Below are 18,761 nucleotides of genomic sequence, written 5' to 3'. Positions count from 1 at the left end.
AATCCAAATCTCTAATCCCATCACCCTAAACACTCTCTGCCATCTGGCGAGACGAGGAAAACGTGCTGACACGCAGCGAGGCTTGCCGGATGACACGCATGAGGCTAATTGTATTTTTATTTTCACGATTCATCATTTACAACCTTTGAAACATTCATGTCCGTGTTTTGCAGTTATCAGAAACACCATTCGGAAATTGCGTAACTGCGCGGGGAAACACAACACTCTCAGGTGTGACTTATTCAGCTTTGTGTGTGTGCGTGCACACTTCCTTTATTGTGTGCATTATGGATTACACAAGCACAAACGCACCAATGTCTTCTTAACGTCCCCATGAGGGGTGATGTATGCATCCAAGAGCAGGTTATTACTTATTGATGCATGTGCGTGCGTGTGTGTGTGTGTGGCAGCATGAACTCATTGAACCCCACTTTTCGCCTTCTCAGTAATGTGTAGCGGGCATAAGAGATAAAAACGTCAGGACGACGAGAGGAAGAAATGTGATTAGATGGGGCAAGCCATTAAGTTTGATAGGTGCAGCGGACGCATGGTTGCCTATAGTTTCTCCCCGGTTGGCTCCTCGCTCGCTCGCTCGCTCGCCGCCTGCTCTCTGCTGCATATTTCCTGCTGGGTTATGTAATTCGGGGGCCGTTGGGTACTTTTTCCCTCCCTCTCCTTTCTCCTGGAGCATAACATGCCTTCCTGTTTTTTTCCCCCCAACTACCCACTGAACTCTTTTCCCATGACACACTGACTAATCTCAGGTTGCTTATTATTTTATTGTGTAGCTCACCTTTCTTTGTGTCCTCTATCAGACCTTATATAGGATTTGTGTGTGTCTGCAAGTGAGACAAAGAGGCAGTGCGTGTCTGGTTTTTCTCCTTTGTGGCGGGTGGGCGGGTGCCGGCTCTTTTTCCCGCCAGTGCGGCGTTTTGTGGGAGGTTTTCTTTTTTTTTTTCTTTTTTTTTTTTCATTATGGGGCGGAGCGACAACAAAGCGTCACAGCTTTCCCGCCTGATATGCAAAAGAAGATGGAATGGGCGGTGCAGGGTGACTCCCCTTCCGCAGCGCTTAACGCATTCACTGCCGGACATGTGTATGATGAGTCTATTATCTTTTTTTATTCAAGTTGGAGATTTAAACCCCTTTGCTGTATTATTCCAGAGGCCATATTATGTGGATTTTTTTTGTTGGGAATTTAAAACAATTTATAGATTGTTTTTTCACCTATAGGGGCAGCACTTCAGGAGCTACCCTCAACAAAACACAATGCAGCTCTGTTTAGCTTTCGATTTTTACCCTAATAGTGTTTCAGACATTTTTATTTGTCGGTATACCCCAAGGATCAAGTGTCTTTATTCGCAATGTTATAAGAATGTAGTCAAGAGTGTCGCAGCGTGCGCAATCAATATTTGTAGGAGAAAGGGTCAATTACACGAGGGGGCATGCTAAAGAATCAATAGGACGCGTTGCGCAACTCGGCTGTATCGGATCAAGTATCGCACCTGTTGTAGGTCACGGCCTGATGCTTTTATCCAAGTCATGGCGCGAAAGTGTCTGTGAGGAATGGCGGCATTTCATTGTATGACGTAAGCGGGTTCCGAATGTTGAAGCACACACCTTCACATAATGCAGCCTTTTGTTTGAAAGCAGAGTGACTCGACCGTGCACGCATGTGTGCGCCGCCACGCATGTGTGTCCGACAACTGCGACAGGTTTCTATGGCATCTGCTGGTACGGCACGGCGAGGTTGTGCAACACGAGAAAGCCATGTGTCCTGGCGCAAAAACAACGAGAGGTGTTATATGTTGGTGGTTTTTTATTTATTTTTTCCTGGCTGCAGGAAAGAGACAGTATATTAGGAACAGCTTGCGTTGCATTGAAATGCATTTCTAAAGTGTAGGAGTGAGATGATAGGTTGCCTGAAGCGGGCCAAACAAATTTATACTGGTTCGTTTATTGCCATGTTATGAAAATAACCACCATGACTTCCACCTTGAATGAATTATATAAGCCTTATGTAGTTGGCACTTTAGGTTCTATGGGTAGGCGATAGAAGAAGAAACAAAATTATGATGTCAAAATCCCCAGACCTCAACCCCATTGAGAATATTTGGAGCATCCTTAAAGGGAAAATCGGATGCCGAGACTTTTTTTCATAAATGAAAATCACTAATGCATTTTTATTTTTCCTCCTCACATCGATCGGTGCCTAAAAAGTCGTTTGGTTACAAGGCGGGAAAGGGAACCTCCCAGAGGGAAACAACGACGGACTGTTGATCAAATGAGGTGGTTAATGCGCGGTTCAAGTGGAACAAAGGGGAACGACGGCGGCGGCAGCGGCACTCAGAGCGGGAGCACAGCTTCGGGGCAAAATCTTTCAGTTGGACGTGTTTGAATATCCGAAAATGCCATTGTAGTGCCTGTTTGAACACTTGACGTAAAAACAGTCATTTACAATGACATAGTATGTCTCTCGAGAACGGCGATAGCAGCAGCAGTAGACCCCCCGGGGGGTGGGCACCAATGATAGTAACGGTAAACATGCTCATCTAACTTCTGAATATGTATTCAAATGGCTGCTCGACGGAGGCTCATTAAACCAACTGTACATTATGCAGGCCTTATTTAATGGAACCTAATAGAGGCCCTTAATTCAAGCCCTGAAGTTGAATGTGTGCCATTTAGGAAGCAGATAGACCGGTTCTGTTATTATGGCCTGGCAGTTAGGGCTCGCTGCCAAATGAACACTTATTTTTGTACACACACAAACATGACTTGATTCAGCTTTGCGCCACTAACCGTGTTTTGCATTGCAGTTACTCGCATGTATTGATGCATATTTTCCTACAGAACCGAGACCGTGTTTTTTCTTTTTTTTGTGGAGTAGCATAGCTCACAAGTCACCATGTGTGTATTTGTGTGCTTCCCCTTCCCACCGGTATGTTAAAATCAACCGCAGTGGATTCCCTTCATCTAATATATAAGTCCTCAGCAGCATTCGTCATGACTTACGTTAAACTCTCACTGACTCCTCTGTGTGGACGATCCATAAGGACCTGGAATTTCCAAAGCAGTCCTTTGCTCTCATCTAGTGGCGAGTCATAGGAATGCACAATATCTATATTAAATGTAAAAAAATAGAGCAGTATTTTGACCAAATACAAATTATGTTGCAATGACACACATCAGCAGGTGAATGTAATAAATGACAAGTTTATTGTTGCACAAAATGTACAAAATAACAAGCAAATGGATAGCCTATCACCCATCCCACCCCAACACACACCCACACACATGCACACACACTGCTTTCACACCCTCCCTTCACCTTCCAGTTAATTTGCCATGATAAAAGTTGAATCCCTGAAAATAAGAAAAAAAAAAATTCCCCTACCACTACGGCAAGTCTGATGGTCCATTTAGGCAGACGCATGGTCAACGTGATTTGAGACGACACATTTCACCCTTTTTCAGCATCACTGAACAATTAAAAATGAATAAAAACACCTTATTTACACACGTTGGCTCCGACCTGGTACAACATGCCATCTACTTTATACAGACTATGCTTGTGCACATACCCCTGTATAGAAAATATAATTTAAAAGATCAAATCAATGTCGACTAAAAGCCTATAGACATCTGACGTACAGCAATGCTTTAAATTCTTGAAGTCTCTTTTTTTCATCCATTTTATTTTGAATACGACTCTTATTGACTGACTAAGCGGAAATAATGTGAGGAAAAAATCAAGCTGATTGAATGCACTTTTTTTTCTTGCAGCCGGCGTTGTCACATTTGATGAAGCATGTCTTCCCTTCGAAAGTGGTGAGTGTGAATAATGTCATAGCCTCTCCTATATTTTTAAGGTGTTGAAAGAAGTTTCAAATAGCTTTTAAGTGTTACATGTAAATACGTTTAATTTGGAATTTGAATCTTAAATGGTGGTGTGCCATAATTCAAATGATTGTTGTTCCTGAGAACCAATAACAGGAGGGTGATGAAATGTCCTTCTGGTAACTTTTCCGGGTAGCAGAAAGCAATGCTAAGGCTTCAGAAAAAGAAAAAAAAAGCACTTTGAAAACAAACTTAACAGTGCAAAGTCCTCAGCTGGATGACGAGTAAGCACAGTGATAGCCAAAAGCACGTCAGCACCCGTGCAGAGAGCGAGAGACTCAAGTAAAAGCCTGCAACGTCAATCAATGAATGGACTGAAAAGAATGAACCGTGACTTCTTTCCACTGGGCTGATGCTCAACACTCAAAAGTATTGCAAAGCAATTCTCCGGAAATGGTCCATCACATTGCTTCACTGTGACATCAGCCCAGCGGGAGAATCCAAAAAGATGCTGTGCAAAACTTACTCGTCTAGACTACAGCAGGAATTAAGTGTCAGCTTTGCGTTGATTCGCACCTAAATTGGCAATAAAAGCGTCCTCTCTTGTCTGTAATTCTACTTATTTTTAATCTGCTGCTTGTCTTTATTTTTTTTTTAATATATATATCTTATATTTTCTGGCTTTTTTAATCATCTCTATTTTCTTTACAAAACAAGAGACAGAATGGTGGACAGCTGACAATAAATAGAATTCTTTTTCCTCTTCGTGTTATTATTCTCGGAGCTATTAGTCGTAAACAAACGGGCCCTTCGTTGATGTTTCGCGCTTTCTTTTGTTTTCCGTTTGAAGTGCGCGCCCATCCCCGCATCCCTCGTTCATTGCAGCAGCGCCCGGATCTGTTTGGAGGTGCTGTCGTCGTTTAGATGTCGTGTCGTGTACCTGAGGGGCACACAGACGTGCATGTGATGACCATATCGACTGTGAAAGTGCACGGCTCAGGTGGAGTTTTAAGTTGTAGTGCCGCCAATCGCCACTAGATGGCAGTCTTAGTTGCTAGAAAACACCTTTGAGAAATTGTGACCTTCCACAAAATCTAAGTTGCCCATTCCATGGTTAGTATGTTTTAGGCAATTTCATTCCATACTCTTCAAATTCTTTTTTTTTTTTCTCAGATGTACACACTGATGGACAGACACACACCTCAGCGCGTTGAGAAGTCCCTCCACACTATTGGACGGCTGCTCTTTCAGGACCTTGATGCAGCCCTTCATCTACGCGGGAACAAAGACAACACCAGAGACGAAAGGTCAGCAATAATTCTTGCGAGCCGCCTCATTGCCAGCGGCAGCCCAAACAATGACACAGCAAATATCCAAGGCCGCTAGCGCTTTGAGAAGCAGTCAAGGATGAAAAAGCAAAGTGTTCAATTGTTGTCCCCAGAGGAAGAAATAACCGATGACTCTTTGTTAGAGCGCTAAAATTCAAATAGTATCATCCGCAACTCTGGGATTGCCTATCACATTTTTGAGAATTTATTAAATAACAAAAATGCGTTGGTTTTTGTACCAAACCAATACAAATATTCCTCTGCCGCCACCTTGTGGCGTTGTGGTGCAAAGGAAATATATTGTTCCAATATGGACTTACTCTACAATATCAACCAGTGAGAGAATTTCAAGCAAAAAAACTACCTACGTCAATTTTGGAGGTCTTTGCAAACGCCCCGACGGGGTGCACGTGGTCATAGAGGATGATGACGCCCACCATCACCCTCATGCAGAACAACATGGTGTCTGTGTTGGTGAACCGGCAGCGGTATTCCCTAAAAGACACACCACTGTAGTTACCAGATTGGACAGAGAGTCAACGAGAAGGACCTGAAGAAAGTTCTAATAGACTCACGGGGTCTCAAGCATGACACGGCATACACACGCCATGGTGCTCAGACAGTCCGTGGTGTCCTCAATGGGTAAGGTCTTGTTCTGAAGAATCACAAATTCAACATTTGGATCAGTGGAGTTGCGGACGCTTGCTTTGGTGAGAAAACGTTAGGTACCTCTGAGACAAACTTTGTGGTGGCGTTGCTCAGGGTCTTCAACATGGGCGTGGCCTCGGCATAGAACAACGACATGCGGTTGGCCATCTCGTTGTTCACCTCGTTTTCCGCTTCCAACTGTGACACATTTGCCATCGACATTTATCATAAAAAAAATATCTTATTGAGCAAATTTCTATTATAATTAACAGCAACACTCGATTAAAAAAAAAAATATACGTATATATTCATCAGATTAAAAACAGCAGGCACTTACCTGCTGGTTGTTCAGCCTGTTCCTGCTAATGGTCCTCCTGTAGTAGCTGAAGTCATTCTGAATGGCTGGATTTGTCATCTGGACGCAGACAACAAATATTCATCACACTAAATATACAATAGTAGATGTTTTGGGCAAATTGCTTTGTGCTCAACTAGAAAACAGAATACCTTGAGCTCATCAAAACTGAGCGTAAAATGCAGAATCTCCGCAAACTGCTTGGCCAGGGCCTGCTCTCGTTCCAAGTGTTGCATGGGGGCGTAAGGCGGGCTCGTCAGCGCCTCCAGCAGGCTGCGCAAGGCGTTCTCTACGCACACCCAAAACGTGCAGTCAGCTTTAATTTGCTCTTCCGTAAAGTTAGGGACAACACGACATGATGTTACGGTGTATGCAATGTTCCATCCCTTTTACGTAACTAAATTAGGTAAACAGTTATGTATTGGTGACTGTCCGTGGTCCTGAAATCCAACACCGTAAAAAAAAAAAAAAAGCTTTGTAATAGACTCGCTGCCTCAAAGGTCCCGAGAGCCTTTCTAGTTGAGCTCCCAGAGAGCGAGAGAAAGCATCACAGTGTCGCATCCGGTCCTCTCCATTAAAAATGTAAAAGGGGCCTTCTATAAATACGAAGTGAAGTGTTTCCTTTTTCTCACCGTCCTGCTCCTCAGCCACGATTGCTGAAGGCAAAGTGGCAGATTGAGCAAGAGACACGGTTGACTGAAACGTCAGCCGTGTCAATAAACAGATGGCGTCAAAAGGAATCACCTATGGAAACATTAGCGCCGTTACATTAGCATGAATTATCGGTGAGTGTTTGTGGGAACACAATGTTCACTGTGTAAGTAGGCAGAACTGAGGAGGCGGGCGGGTAGGCGGGCGGGCGGTCTCACTCCATCCATCCCTCTGCTCTCTCACGGTTACTGTAGCAACCGCTGCCTCTATCTGAGTGAGCGAGTGAGTGAACATGAGGGAGTGTGTGTGCCCGTATGATAACAAATATTCTGGTTGCTCACCCAGGCGCAGGGAAAACTCGTAGAAGCGCTTCAGCTTGGCCACCAGAGGACACACGGCGTTCCAGGCCTTCTCTTGTAGAGCCAGGTCGCCCGGGTTCTGAATGGCCTGCAGGTAGATGTTAGTCACATGTTATTCATCCATTTTTTTTTTTACTGTCCACCAACACCTACTTCTCGTATCTCCTGCCCGGCGCCGTTGTAGGATTGCAGCTCAGCCAGGATCCCGTGGGCTTCCTCCAGAACGGCGCTGACCTGGTTCCACACGGCTGTCTCGGCCTCTGTAGGCTGGGCATCTGAGACGAGATGAAGGATGGGGAGAGAGTCAATGTGTGAAGTAAGGGAAATGAGGAGGGACAAGATTGCTGTTGTAATAAATACCATTAGTGTGCGGAGAAAGTGCTGAAAGGGCGACACCCCCTAAAAATGTCGATATTTGCCGCCACATGGTGACATCCTATCAAACGACATGATTTGATTTCCCCCTTCCTGCTGAGGCATCCTATTATTTGCTAATATACGCGTTGCTATTTTACTTGTCACTCGCTAACATGATGCTGCTGCACGCTTGAGCCACCAATCGACCAAATGTAAGATGAATGCAAAAGATCGATATTGTTATACCGCTAAACAGTAAATATTGGACCATAAAGAATGCAGCAGCACATGTAGACAGACAGTATATAAAAAAAAAACTAGCAATATTACTTAGCTTACTGAGGAGTTAATTTTTTTTATTGAATATTTTTCAGCGATCAAATCAGTTCTTAATGATAACTTTTTTTTTTTTCCAGTGTCGATTTCAAAAGACCCGTGAAGGAAAAGAGGGAAAAGGGAGGACAGAGGTGGTTTCATTTTCCAACATCTTTCTTACTTTCTGACATCCCGCTCGCACACATCAGTTAGCACAACACAAATACACAGATGACACACACGCGCAAGGAGATGAGGAGGCGGTCAGATGCCGATGGATTCTTTTTTTTTTTTGGGTTGTTTTGTTTTCATGAAGCCATCGGCATCTCGGAGCAAGACAAACCCACACAGGACCGGCATTTGCTGCTCTTGCGTAACGTCATTGTTGCCATTCCGCTATTGTGCGTCTGTCAACTTTTTGTGACGTTTAGAACAATCGGGAAAAAAATAAAAAATACTTGCAAATGCCAATCCCGGGCAGAAAAGAAAAGAGGAAATTGAAGGCAGTGATGATCAGCTGGTTAGGAAGCATGAGGGCTGGAAATAAGAATAAAAAAGCGATCCAAATCAAAAAAACATAAGAAGCGGATGGTCTCACGTTCAAAGTCAAGGAAAACTATTGGGCCATGCTCAAGTTCGGCGCAAGCCAGCACTTTCAGGAGGTTTCCCATGAGCCCCCTGGAACACAAAGAGGGGAGACACATCTGTGGGTGATGAGGGGACGGGCTGGTGTGCGCGCTTGTGACACCCGTGCTTCTGCACATCTGTGTGTGTGTACTTACTCTGTATATAATGTGTGTGTGTGGGAGTGGGAATGAGTGAGCTGTTGGGATGGCATGGTGGGCGCATGGCAACATGAACACAGAACTCCTTTAATCCCACTCATGATGTAAAAAAATGACTTCATCATTTTAATAGTATTAATTGAGAAAAAATACATTGAAACAATTATCAATTTTGAATTATTATTTATATTAGTATTCCCCAAGTGGTTGTCACGTACTAAAATGTTTTCCCCTCGCCAGGGTTTCATCCAACTACCTAATGTTGCAAGAGCGGGACTAGAGCGAGTCTGATAACAAGGAACAACACCCACGACAAAACTCCATCACACCATCAGCAAAACCGGTAAAGTGCCTCCACCCTGCCGCCTCCCACGATGCACCTCTGCTCCACACAAACACAAACACACCCACGTGCACTAGCATCCCAAGCACGCACACCTCTTACTTACTTTCAAAGTCCAGGAAAAAATGAGGACAGTTCTCTAAATCCTTGCCAAGGACCTTAATGAGGTTCCCCATGGCTGGCGACCTGGACGGGAGGAAACAGCAAACAAAAACCTGCTAGAAAACACAAAACTCACATCCCTGTTGTGATTTCTCGTGTCTTTGGAAAGACCGTACACGATGCCTTGTTTGTGCCTCCTATTCGATTAGAGGGGGGGTGGGGGGGTGTCTGAATCCAGCAGTGAATCATTTAGCTGGCTCACTGGGAGCTGGCAGCAGCTTTTAATCCGTTTACAGGACGAACGTAACCTAATAACAGCCTGCTATGCACACTCGTGTCTCCCCCGCTAATGCTCCTCACTGTACATCAGTCTGTAGATATTTCTTAACAAGCGCCGCACACTTAATACCCTGCGGCCACGTGCTAATGCTTTGTACCGATACTATGAAGGCCCGCTTAGGTCGTAATGGACCTTTAAACTGGGCCGCAACATTAGTTAGACCTTCACAATGGAACGAGATCACATACAAGAAAGATAGCACTCAAATCAACGTTATGTTAAGACAACTTGAAAAAAAAAAAAAAAAAGTGCTGTCCCTAAATAACAACTTACTTTGTAAAACCGAAAACGAAATAGTCCCACTTTTGCCAAGGCAATATTTGAATGAAATATCAGCAGGGCACTCTGACGCAAGCTTTAATATGAGCCCGCTGAGGAAATGAAACTGTCTGGTGTTCTTTCAAAAAAAAACAGAAACAAAAACAGAGATGAATCTTGCTGTTCTTTTGGCAAGTATTGTTCCCCCAAACCTCTTGCCACGTTTCAGACATATTTACAGATGCTTCAAAGTTAAATACAATTGAACTGTTGCTCACTTAAAAGGCTCAACATGTTTTTTTTCCCCAAAACCACTCTCAGTACAACGCAGTGCACCACCGCAAACCGCACCCACAAAAATATACAAACACCTCGAAAATAATCGAAACTGAGCTGTAACGAGCCGCATTCTTATGCAAGTGTCCCTAATGTAGTGGCTGATGAATGTTCACAGAGTAGCAGTATGCGGGTCCGGGCTGAGAGCAGTGTTCGGCTTATGGTTGCCAGGTAACTGTTGGCCTGGTGATATGGTCCCTTCGCCTCACAGCTAAAGATGCTGGCGAGGGAAAAAAAAAAAAAAAAGGTCCGCGGCACGCTCACGCATAGCTCACACTCCTCTGATAACGGCCATCTTTAATATTTACCTCTGGAACACCATCGCAAATGGACAAAAGCTGCTTACCTTGTTTTTTTTTTCCTTTTAAAATACGTCTTTTAGCTCTTTGGGATCCTTTTAAGTCGCGCTCGTGCGTGTTATTCCACGAAATCGGGGTCTTTTTGCGGCAATAGCTTTTCGCTGTGCTCTTACTCAACACTAATAACTTCCACTCTCGCCTTGTTTCGCTTTGCGTCTCGGCGCATCTCCTTCCACTTCACACTTCTCATTTTCAGACAGTTATATAAATCCGCTGGATTTCTCTGGTGGCCTTTCCCCCTCCACTTTGAATTGTGAAAGCAGAAGCTCTTGGGATACAAAGATCACTAATACAGTGAACCCCCTATTTCACATGGGATTCTTTCCAAACCCATCCACAATAGGTGAAAATACAAAATATGGAGACCACCTAATAACTTTTTTCCCCATAGTATTTATCTCTCCCACATGATTTTAACTTGCACTTTTTTTTTTTTTTTACAAAAAAGACGTTAAGTAGTGTTTGTGTGTTGGCATCAGTGAGTGAGTGTGAGCTGTGGCCAACAGCAGCTTCAGAATTATACTGTTCAATAGGCGGTTGAAAAGTGCTTTAGCAATTGTGGCTCTCTTTTCCAACTATATGTGAAGGCATTGTAGTCTATACGCCTTTGAGAGGCATGGCCGAGTGAATGATGTCAGGAACTAGGCCAGTTAGTGTGCGTGTGAGCATCTGGGAGTGAGTTCAGGCAGACTGTAGCTCCTAGCGAGGGTTCCTTTGCGGTTGAAAGTATAATAAATGGCTAAAATTGCATTGGTGAATGCAGCTCATGTTTTTAACTTCAACTTTACATGTAGCGCAATGCAAAACAATCAACCCAGCTTGTGTATTTTTTTTTTTTTTTTAAGCAAACACACAAGCGTCTCTTTCCCTTTTAAGTTCCGTCTCAGAAAAATACCCTTTAGCTCAACTTCTGCATTTCAACACTCCTCTAGTCTTTGTGTTGTCGCCGCTCTTTTAATCTCACTGGTGTTGAAGCAATCCGAACGGCAGAATGAAAACGGTCACCCGGTAATAACAGTTAAAGGTCATGGGACGTATGGTGTGGAAGTGTTATCGGTGGGCCCTCATCGGTAGTCTGCTGAGAGAAAGCAGCCCTTCAGACACCAAATGGGTCCCCGCTCGCTCGGCGTCTGAAAAGCAAAAAGCCGGCGCCCAGACAGGAAGCCATGCGGCAACAGCCACGCTCCCGGCCTCCTTTCAGCTCTCCCTGAAAGATCCCTCCTGTCACTGCCTTGGGGGCTGCATTACAAACCAGCTCCCCTCGCCAACATAGCCAACCAATCTAATCTCCATATGGGTCTCTCGTTGCCTTCAAAGGATTGGAATCTGCATACGCGACTTCCTCTCCACTCTCATCTTACCCAAAATGTCCATTCTGTATGTCCTTGTTTGATGATTACCTTATGTTTGCGTCGACTCGCAGAACGCTTCACTGCATCAACCGGGGCTTGTCAGCTCCACGCGATGGTCCGAGCATCAGCAGCCAGTACCTGAGCAGGATAGGTGAAGTTTAATAAATTGCTTGATAGACAATAGACACATTGCAAGCTGATGCTTGGGTCAATCCTACTTTAGCGATGAACGTATAGCAGATCTGGAGCCCCGCTGATTTGTTTTGACTCCGTCCTTGGAGTAAACCTCCTAATGCGTATTGATTTGTCGTGTCAGCTGGAGGCTAAAAGCCCAAAGGTCAAGTCTTGCACATTAGGCAATGATGTGAGATGAGCACCTTTGTGTTGTACTTTTGAGTGAGATGAAGTTCACACACCTCTCCGTCATCACTTGGCCTCGATAGCCGTGAATGCGGCTAATGAAATGATAGCAACGCACGTTGTCACAAATATTAATGGACTCGTGTCGAGTCAAATGGAGAGCAGACGTCTCATCTAATTTGACTGGAACCGCTTTGGGGGTCTAGCTCCACATTTTGATTGATGACTATTTTCAATTGTGCTCATTAATGCACTTCAAGGTCTCTGATTAAAGTTTCTCCTAACCTGAATGGCGTTGACTTGTCTTATCAGTTTGGAAGGAGGTGAGAGTCAACTAAAAAGCTAGTCGGGGTAAGCGGGAGCTTATTGTCTTAGTTCAAGAAAAGAGTTGGAAGACGGATTATTTTCCATTGTGCTTCATTGAGACGTCATTTTTCACATGGACACAAAAAGATGGAGGGGGGGTAGCAAGTTGTGTTTCTTGCAGGCCCCTTTGTCATGTCGAGCTTTTTAAATGTTTGTCTGTCCTGCAATTTCATTTATTGGCCCGGAAACGTGTTTAATTAGAATGTGGCTATTATTATTTTAATGCCATCGTTTTGCTTCCCATTCTGGGACAATAACTACAGTGTAAGCCAATTTGGAGTCATTTAGAAATTTTTTCGACTTGGCCTATATGTGTTTTCATTTCCCAGTGAATGTCATGGTCCTCCATTTTAAAAAAAAATATATATGCTCTGATATTATCCAGCTCCAGGAAAAGCTGTATAGAAAGTGGATGGATGGATTGTCACAGTGGCCAGATTAGTTGGAGCCTTTCTTTGTAGTCTTAAACGGAACAACCTAAGGACCGTCAAGAATGACAAATGTAGTGCGAAAGTCCCGCCGAGGAGAAGGACTAAATGGGCGGACCCCTGACCCGTGCCTGACCTAGAATCTATATACGGCTGCTGCCGTCCAAATCGTACATCAGCCGGCGTGTCCCCTGAGCAGGTCACGCTCGGCCACTCCGATGGGAGGGGCCGACGTGGTACAGACTTGAGGTGAAAAATATTCGGGGGTGTTGATGTTCTTGCTATTTTTATGATTCTTCTTCATTTTGGTTCCTCATTGTCAGATGCCAAATGGCTCCCCTAAGTCAACCCTCTGTGGCTCACGCTGGGCTAATTAGTCAGCGTGCATGTTTGTTTGCGTGCGCGGAAAGTGGCAGTGGGGAATGCAGCGAACCCAACGTCAGCCGGTTTAACTGCGATCTGGCACACTGTACACGGGGAAACACGGTGCAGAACAATCACTTGAAGGAACGGAGCAGATGGTGCATAAAAAAAAAAAAACACTCTAATGATGTCCAAATGTGTGTAAAAGTGTGATTCTTGGTCCAGTGGAATGGTTTTACCTTGAACACTTGATCCGGTTCTATTATAAGAGCTGGACCATCTCACAAAGTTGCTAATTTTAGCGATTTGGCTTCCTGCTTTTATTTGGCCACTTGGCTTCACCATCTTCTAAATTGGGCTTATTGATCCCATAGGATGGGAATTTGGCCAAAATTGATCTGATCCGCAAATAGAAAAAAAAATGGCCGCCTTATTAGTCTAATTTTAATTTACTCAATAGGAAAGAGCAATGCTTGTTGAAATAATGTTTGAATTGTTTTCCAAAATGTTCAAATATAATTTTTACGTTACACTATTTGCAGTTCCCCTCCATGTTCTCGGTGGATTCAAAGCACCTCCTTTGCATCTTCTGTCAGACCACGATGGCCCCCCCCAATAATGTGATCATCTTCCCTCTCGGGGATTTATCCCCGATTCCCGACACTACCCGATTAAATTACACCATCGCCCAGTCAAGAAGGCTCATATGTCAATTTCCAATATTATTTCAAGCCAGCTTACAATAATGCGCCTAGTGATCCAGGCCCGTGAACAGCGAAGAGCACAAAAGAAGCATGGTAAGCACGAGCGGAGCGACAGATGTTTTGAACATGTGCTTTACGGATGAGTCGCTCTGTCGACTAGATTAGGAGAGATCGGATCGGACACGGAATGAACGAGTTTCAGGAATTCTGCGCCGACAAGCGTATTTTTTTCACATTCTTGCCGCAGATCTGCCAATAACAGCTGCAAAATTTGGGTGGTGACTCAGCTCGGAGTTTCTACCGGCGAAAAGTCTCTCTCGGCGCACGTCAAAATGTTTTGACGTAAAAGTGTTCAGCCGTGAACGAAATGGCTTCAGCGTTATCTGGGAAGATTTCTTCTCTGCCTCGCTCGCGGCTGCAAACTCAGCAATGTTGTGTTGGGTGAAGCATGGAGGAAATAAATATGCATGCACTGAGCTCTTGGGGAATTTTGGGGGGAGAATTTTGTCCCAAAATTAATTGATCGTTGAATCAAACTCACAATTTCCGTCGACTCTGCTGCTCTTTACTTCTCGCCACTGCAAATAGCAATTAAACCGCCTAGTAAACGTCTCAAATGGCATTCAGTGGATAATATTTACTAGTGCGTCACTCTACTAGTGCACTGAAGTAACTAGTATGCATGTATTCTGAACTAGTAGGACATCTACTCGTGGGCAAACTGCTACTTTGGGCCTCTGTTATGAAATCCTACTCGTTAACATTGCTTCGCTGGTAGCACATAGGAGTCAACGAGATTGCCTCACTAATAGCATGAAATTGTCTTGATGTTGTCCCACGAGTCTGCAGGAATATGGTGGGATCACAATCATTCCACCAGTGCTTTGAATCGCATACTAGTAAGCCCAATATGGACTAAATGGTCAAATGGCTCCTCGTAATTGCTCATAATATGTGTCGCTTCATCATTTTAGTGCAATAAAGACAGTAAACGGCGCGAGATTGCCGCGACGACACCATTGTCCCATTAGAACGGCATTGCAATAGATGATGCAAGAAGCCAAAGCACCCCCCACGCAGCCCGAACGGCGTCTTCCGCCTCGTCGGAACCGATAAAGCTGACACATGCTTGGCCCCATTAATATGATACTACACTTCTTATGGACCAAAGGGCGAAGAGAAGAAAAAAAACAGATTTAGTGAGAGTACTTGTAGTTGAAGATGGCAGCTTGGGTAGAAGGGAGTCAGTCCTTCGTGGCCTGTTTAAGATTCATACTCTGATCATTTATGGCACTAGAGGAACTTCTAGGCTGCATTAGTCAAATGACTCGCTTCTACTTCTGTATCAAATGTCTGCACGCAATTAAGACAATGGCAATTAGTAAACTTGGATAATTACAAAACAAAAGACAGTTATATGATGATGGAAAGAAGGAAAAAGGAAGATGGAGAGCAAGAGAGAGCGAGAAGAGGCGGCGTGATGTTTCTATGGGCGCTCTGAAAAGATTCGGAGGGTGAGGGAATCTTGCATCACCGCTGCGAACCAGCCAATCGTACAGCTCCATTGCAACGTTCAAAGGGAGTGTCCTAGCAACAGCGGAGTAAATTACTGTACCTTTAAAAAGAGGAAAAAAAAATGCACGCGTGTACATTTAATATCTTTTTAGATTGGTGTAACTCTATGAATGGCGTATACGACGTCTGTCCTTTGTGTAGGCAGTGATGGAATGCTTGTTGGTTTTAAACCAACCCCCCCACCCATTGGATCCGTTGTCATGGTAACTATAGTAACAGGAACTGATAATGGACTTGGCAATACGGATGGTTGAGAACGTACGTTGACGTCAGAACGTGACAATTGAGCGCTTGCTTTTTCAGTTTTTTTTTTTAATCCAGCATCTTCCGTTGCTCATCTCCCGCACTTAACATTTTTAGGGACCTCATTCATCCCTCCATTTGCTCCATTCATATAACCCCCCCCCCCCCTCCCTTTCCTTCTTCCCGCCCTGTTTTCCATGCACTCCTCATTAAGCATGCTTTTGTTTTTAAGCCTGTGTGCATGGAGGCATCACACACCTTATAGCAAAAAAATAAAAACCGGACTAAGGCACTTTTTGCTTTGCATTGTGCCTGGCTGACCATCAATTCTCCATCAATGTGATATATGACGCGCGTGACGCTTCTAGGTCACATATGTACCGCCAATGCTCCGATCCATCCATCCATCCATCCAACCATCCATCCATCCGTGGAAAGATACACCCATTAATGCACATTAGCATCCGCCGCTCGCTGATGGATTTCAGTCAGAGGAAGAAAAGTGTTCATCCTCCAGCCACTTTTTGGCTGCAGTGAAAAGAGGACAAGCCCCTCCAGGCCAGCTTCCCCCTGAACCCTCAAATTGCTCAGTAGACACAAACCTTCATCACATCACAGTAAAAAAAAAACAAAAAGACTGCTGGCTTACCGGCTGTGCAGGACGGATGCGCCTTCCTTTTTCCTTCCCTTCGAGGCGACACCGAGATAGGGATGCGAGGGAACAAAAGAGGTGGAGGGACAAAAGGGCAAATAAAAATGAAGTCGCGGGAGGATGGCAGGATAAGAGAGAGGGTTATAGGAAGGGGGGGGGAGAAGAATTCCCTTTGGCTTTTTCCCTGCGTCTCGCTCAGAGGAGGATTCTTTCTCCTTGCGTAGTGGGGGCTGTGGATTGAACGCGGAGGAGCACGCACTGCCTCACGCCACTCGGCCCTCCCCTCCTCTGCCTCTCTGCACTAAAGACAGCAGCTGTTGGGCTATGAGAGCGCCATGCCCCCACCTCCTTCTCCTCCCACCTCACAAAAGACCCTCACCATACATGCATGTCCTCACAACACCCCCCCCCCCCTCCCTGGGTCTTTGACTTGCCTGCCGGCAAACCTTTTTTTTTTTTTTTTTAAACTTCTTTACAGCACTCAAACTGGACACAAAGTGCCACCTAAAAAAAAATACTTAGCCCTCCAAGTACCACCATCATGACCAATATTTTCGAAAGTAGCATAGTAGGCCTAAGTGTTCATTGTTGATCCGAGGTGTTATTTTTAAAATATATATTTGTAATTTGCAATTTAAGCATCATGACTGCACTTGTTAAAAAGATTTTAAAAGTGAACTGAAATGCAATTTTGCCGCAGATTTTATTTTTTTCGAAAATCAGCCATAATATGAATATAATCATTGAATTTATTATTAGAACGTTACAGCTCCTAGAATGAATTAATTCTGTTTCATTGACGTTAAAATGATGACGGGTCCTTGGAAAAATTTCTCATAGGACGCAAAAAGGTATGCGAACCTTGCTTTGTTTGCAATCTTTCTGACTTCTTGTGTGAAAGTGAATCACCATGACTCAGGGATGTATTTTTGCACACTGTGTGGGTGACTGCGAGCTATCGCCCGAGGAAAGTCGCATCACCGGTCCTCCTGCTGACGACTTTTCTCTTGTTGCCCAACTATAAATCCCGGTAAAATGACATTTATGAAGCACTGCAGCACAAAGACTTTCACTATTTACAGCGACACAGCAAAGGATTTTTGGAAAAGCCTATAGGTGCACTTCGATTGAATTTCCAGATTGAAAATCCTATTTTTATTTGTAGACATTTTTCGTGGGTCCTTGAGACTTTTTCATGTGTCCACTCAATTGGATTGGATGCACTTTTGCTCCATACGCACTGGACCAGATGTTGTCTTTAACGAATTTATGGCACACACACAGAGAGAGGTGGGTGGGAGGTCACTTAAAAGGTTGGGTTTTTTTTTTGTTGTGTGTGAAAAAGCACTGACCCGAGGCCCTAAACCAAAACCCATTTGACCAACTGCGGTGAACAAATCCATCCGTTCGGGTCACAACACGCCGTGAAATCCAATCTGTACACATGAAGGTCACGTGACCTCTTGAGGTGGCAAAAGTACTCATGCTTGACGTTACGGATACTTTATTCATTTATTTCATGTCAGCGGTTGTGTTGCCATGTACGCAGCCCAAAGTAAGTAGTTTACATTTGCATGAGATTAGCGGGGAAGTTTGCCTCCAGAGATACCGCATATAGTTACAGGCATAATTATGCAATAATAATACTCGGCAATTTGCTAATTCAATGTCCCCGTTTGCGCTAAAGTTCTGCATAAACACACTAGAATCATTTTACATGGATGCCATTGATGAAAAGATGATAAAATGCATTGCATGAGATTAAAGTGAAATATTAATGCATGAGATTATTCTTATATTTTTCTTTTAGGTCAATTCTCCCTTACTGATGAATGGACGGACCATGTGACACGCATATCTGGTGTCTGTAAAAAGAGGACAAAATGAAGAAGAAAGGTAAGAAAATCACTTTTTTTCTTTTTACATTCACACTAAATGTTTCATTTGACATATTTCATGCCGAAGTTCAGTATTTAGCAAGTCATCACGGCCCCCACTGGCAGACCCCATTCAACAAAATTGCCGCTTAGCAACCGTTTATTTTTAGTGTCTGACTCGGACGTAAACGTAGCTTTGTCGCATATGAGCAGCAGCACATTGACCTGCAGCCTCCTCTCCTCGTGTCCTTCCGCCATCACCTCCTCCTCCACTTTGTGCCTATTTTGGTCCTCCTATTTGGTGTCATTGATAGAACTGAGCACAACAGCATCTGTCCCCCACCTCCCCTCCCCTCCCCTCCATTGGCTTGCATCCGCTCTGCATCCCTCCATCCTCCTCCCATCTCGACGGGTCGTCATCGTCTCCATGGTCTCCCCGCACCCCCGCAGAGCTCACTCAGCTTG

General features: G+C 44.3%; 1 protein-coding gene and 1 long non-coding RNA gene across 9 annotated transcripts; one reads left to right on the top strand and one right to left on the bottom strand.

Annotated features, from left to right (window-relative positions):
- Nucleotides 1-3,196: 3,196 nt before the first annotated feature.
- fam49al (family with sequence similarity 49 member A, like) lies at nt 3,197-16,722 on the bottom strand. Of its 5 annotated transcripts, none has more exons than XM_068648868.1 (12): nt 16,417-16,722; nt 11,777-11,866; nt 8,452-8,531; nt 7,335-7,456; nt 7,164-7,269; nt 6,324-6,460; nt 6,154-6,231; nt 5,898-6,014; nt 5,744-5,823; nt 5,537-5,663; nt 5,042-5,112; nt 3,197-4,780 (listed from the first exon to the last, which is right to left on the bottom strand). In XM_068648868.1, exons 3-12 carry the CDS (start codon nt 8,522-8,524, stop codon nt 4,717-4,719), a joined length of 975 nt encoding a protein of 324 aa, XP_068504969.1. In that variant the 5' UTR covers nt 8,525-8,531; nt 11,777-11,866; nt 16,417-16,722; the 3' UTR covers nt 3,197-4,716. The 5 variants fall into 5 exon arrangements, with proteins under 5 accessions (XP_068504969.1, XP_049606468.1, XP_068504970.1 ...); XM_049750511.2 differs by lacking the exon at nt 8,452-8,531 and adding an exon at nt 9,088-9,167 and having other exon boundaries at nt 16,417-16,721; XM_068648869.1 differs by lacking the exons at nt 11,777-11,866; nt 16,417-16,722 and adding an exon at nt 10,364-11,757.
- Nucleotides 7,166-18,626, top strand: LOC137839694 (uncharacterized). 4 transcript variants are annotated; one of them, XR_011085756.1, is made up of 4 exons: nt 7,370-7,497; nt 7,955-8,005; nt 8,879-8,981; nt 18,230-18,626. It is a non-coding gene; the product is annotated as an uncharacterized lncRNA (long non-coding RNA). The 4 variants fall into 4 exon arrangements; XR_011085758.1 differs by adding an exon at nt 7,166-7,275 and having other exon boundaries at nt 7,366-8,981; XR_011085757.1 differs by lacking the exon at nt 7,955-8,005 and having other exon boundaries at nt 7,368-7,497.
- The last annotated feature ends 135 nt before the right edge of the window (nt 18,627-18,761 follow it).

Source organism: Syngnathus scovelli, chromosome 19, assembly GCF_024217435.2.
Source record: "Syngnathus scovelli strain Florida chromosome 19, RoL_Ssco_1.2, whole genome shotgun sequence".
Lineage (NCBI taxonomy): Eukaryota > Metazoa > Chordata > Actinopteri > Syngnathiformes > Syngnathidae > Syngnathus > Syngnathus scovelli.
The sequence above is the reverse complement of the archived record's forward strand: the minus strand, read 5'-3'. Positions and strand labels throughout refer to the sequence as shown.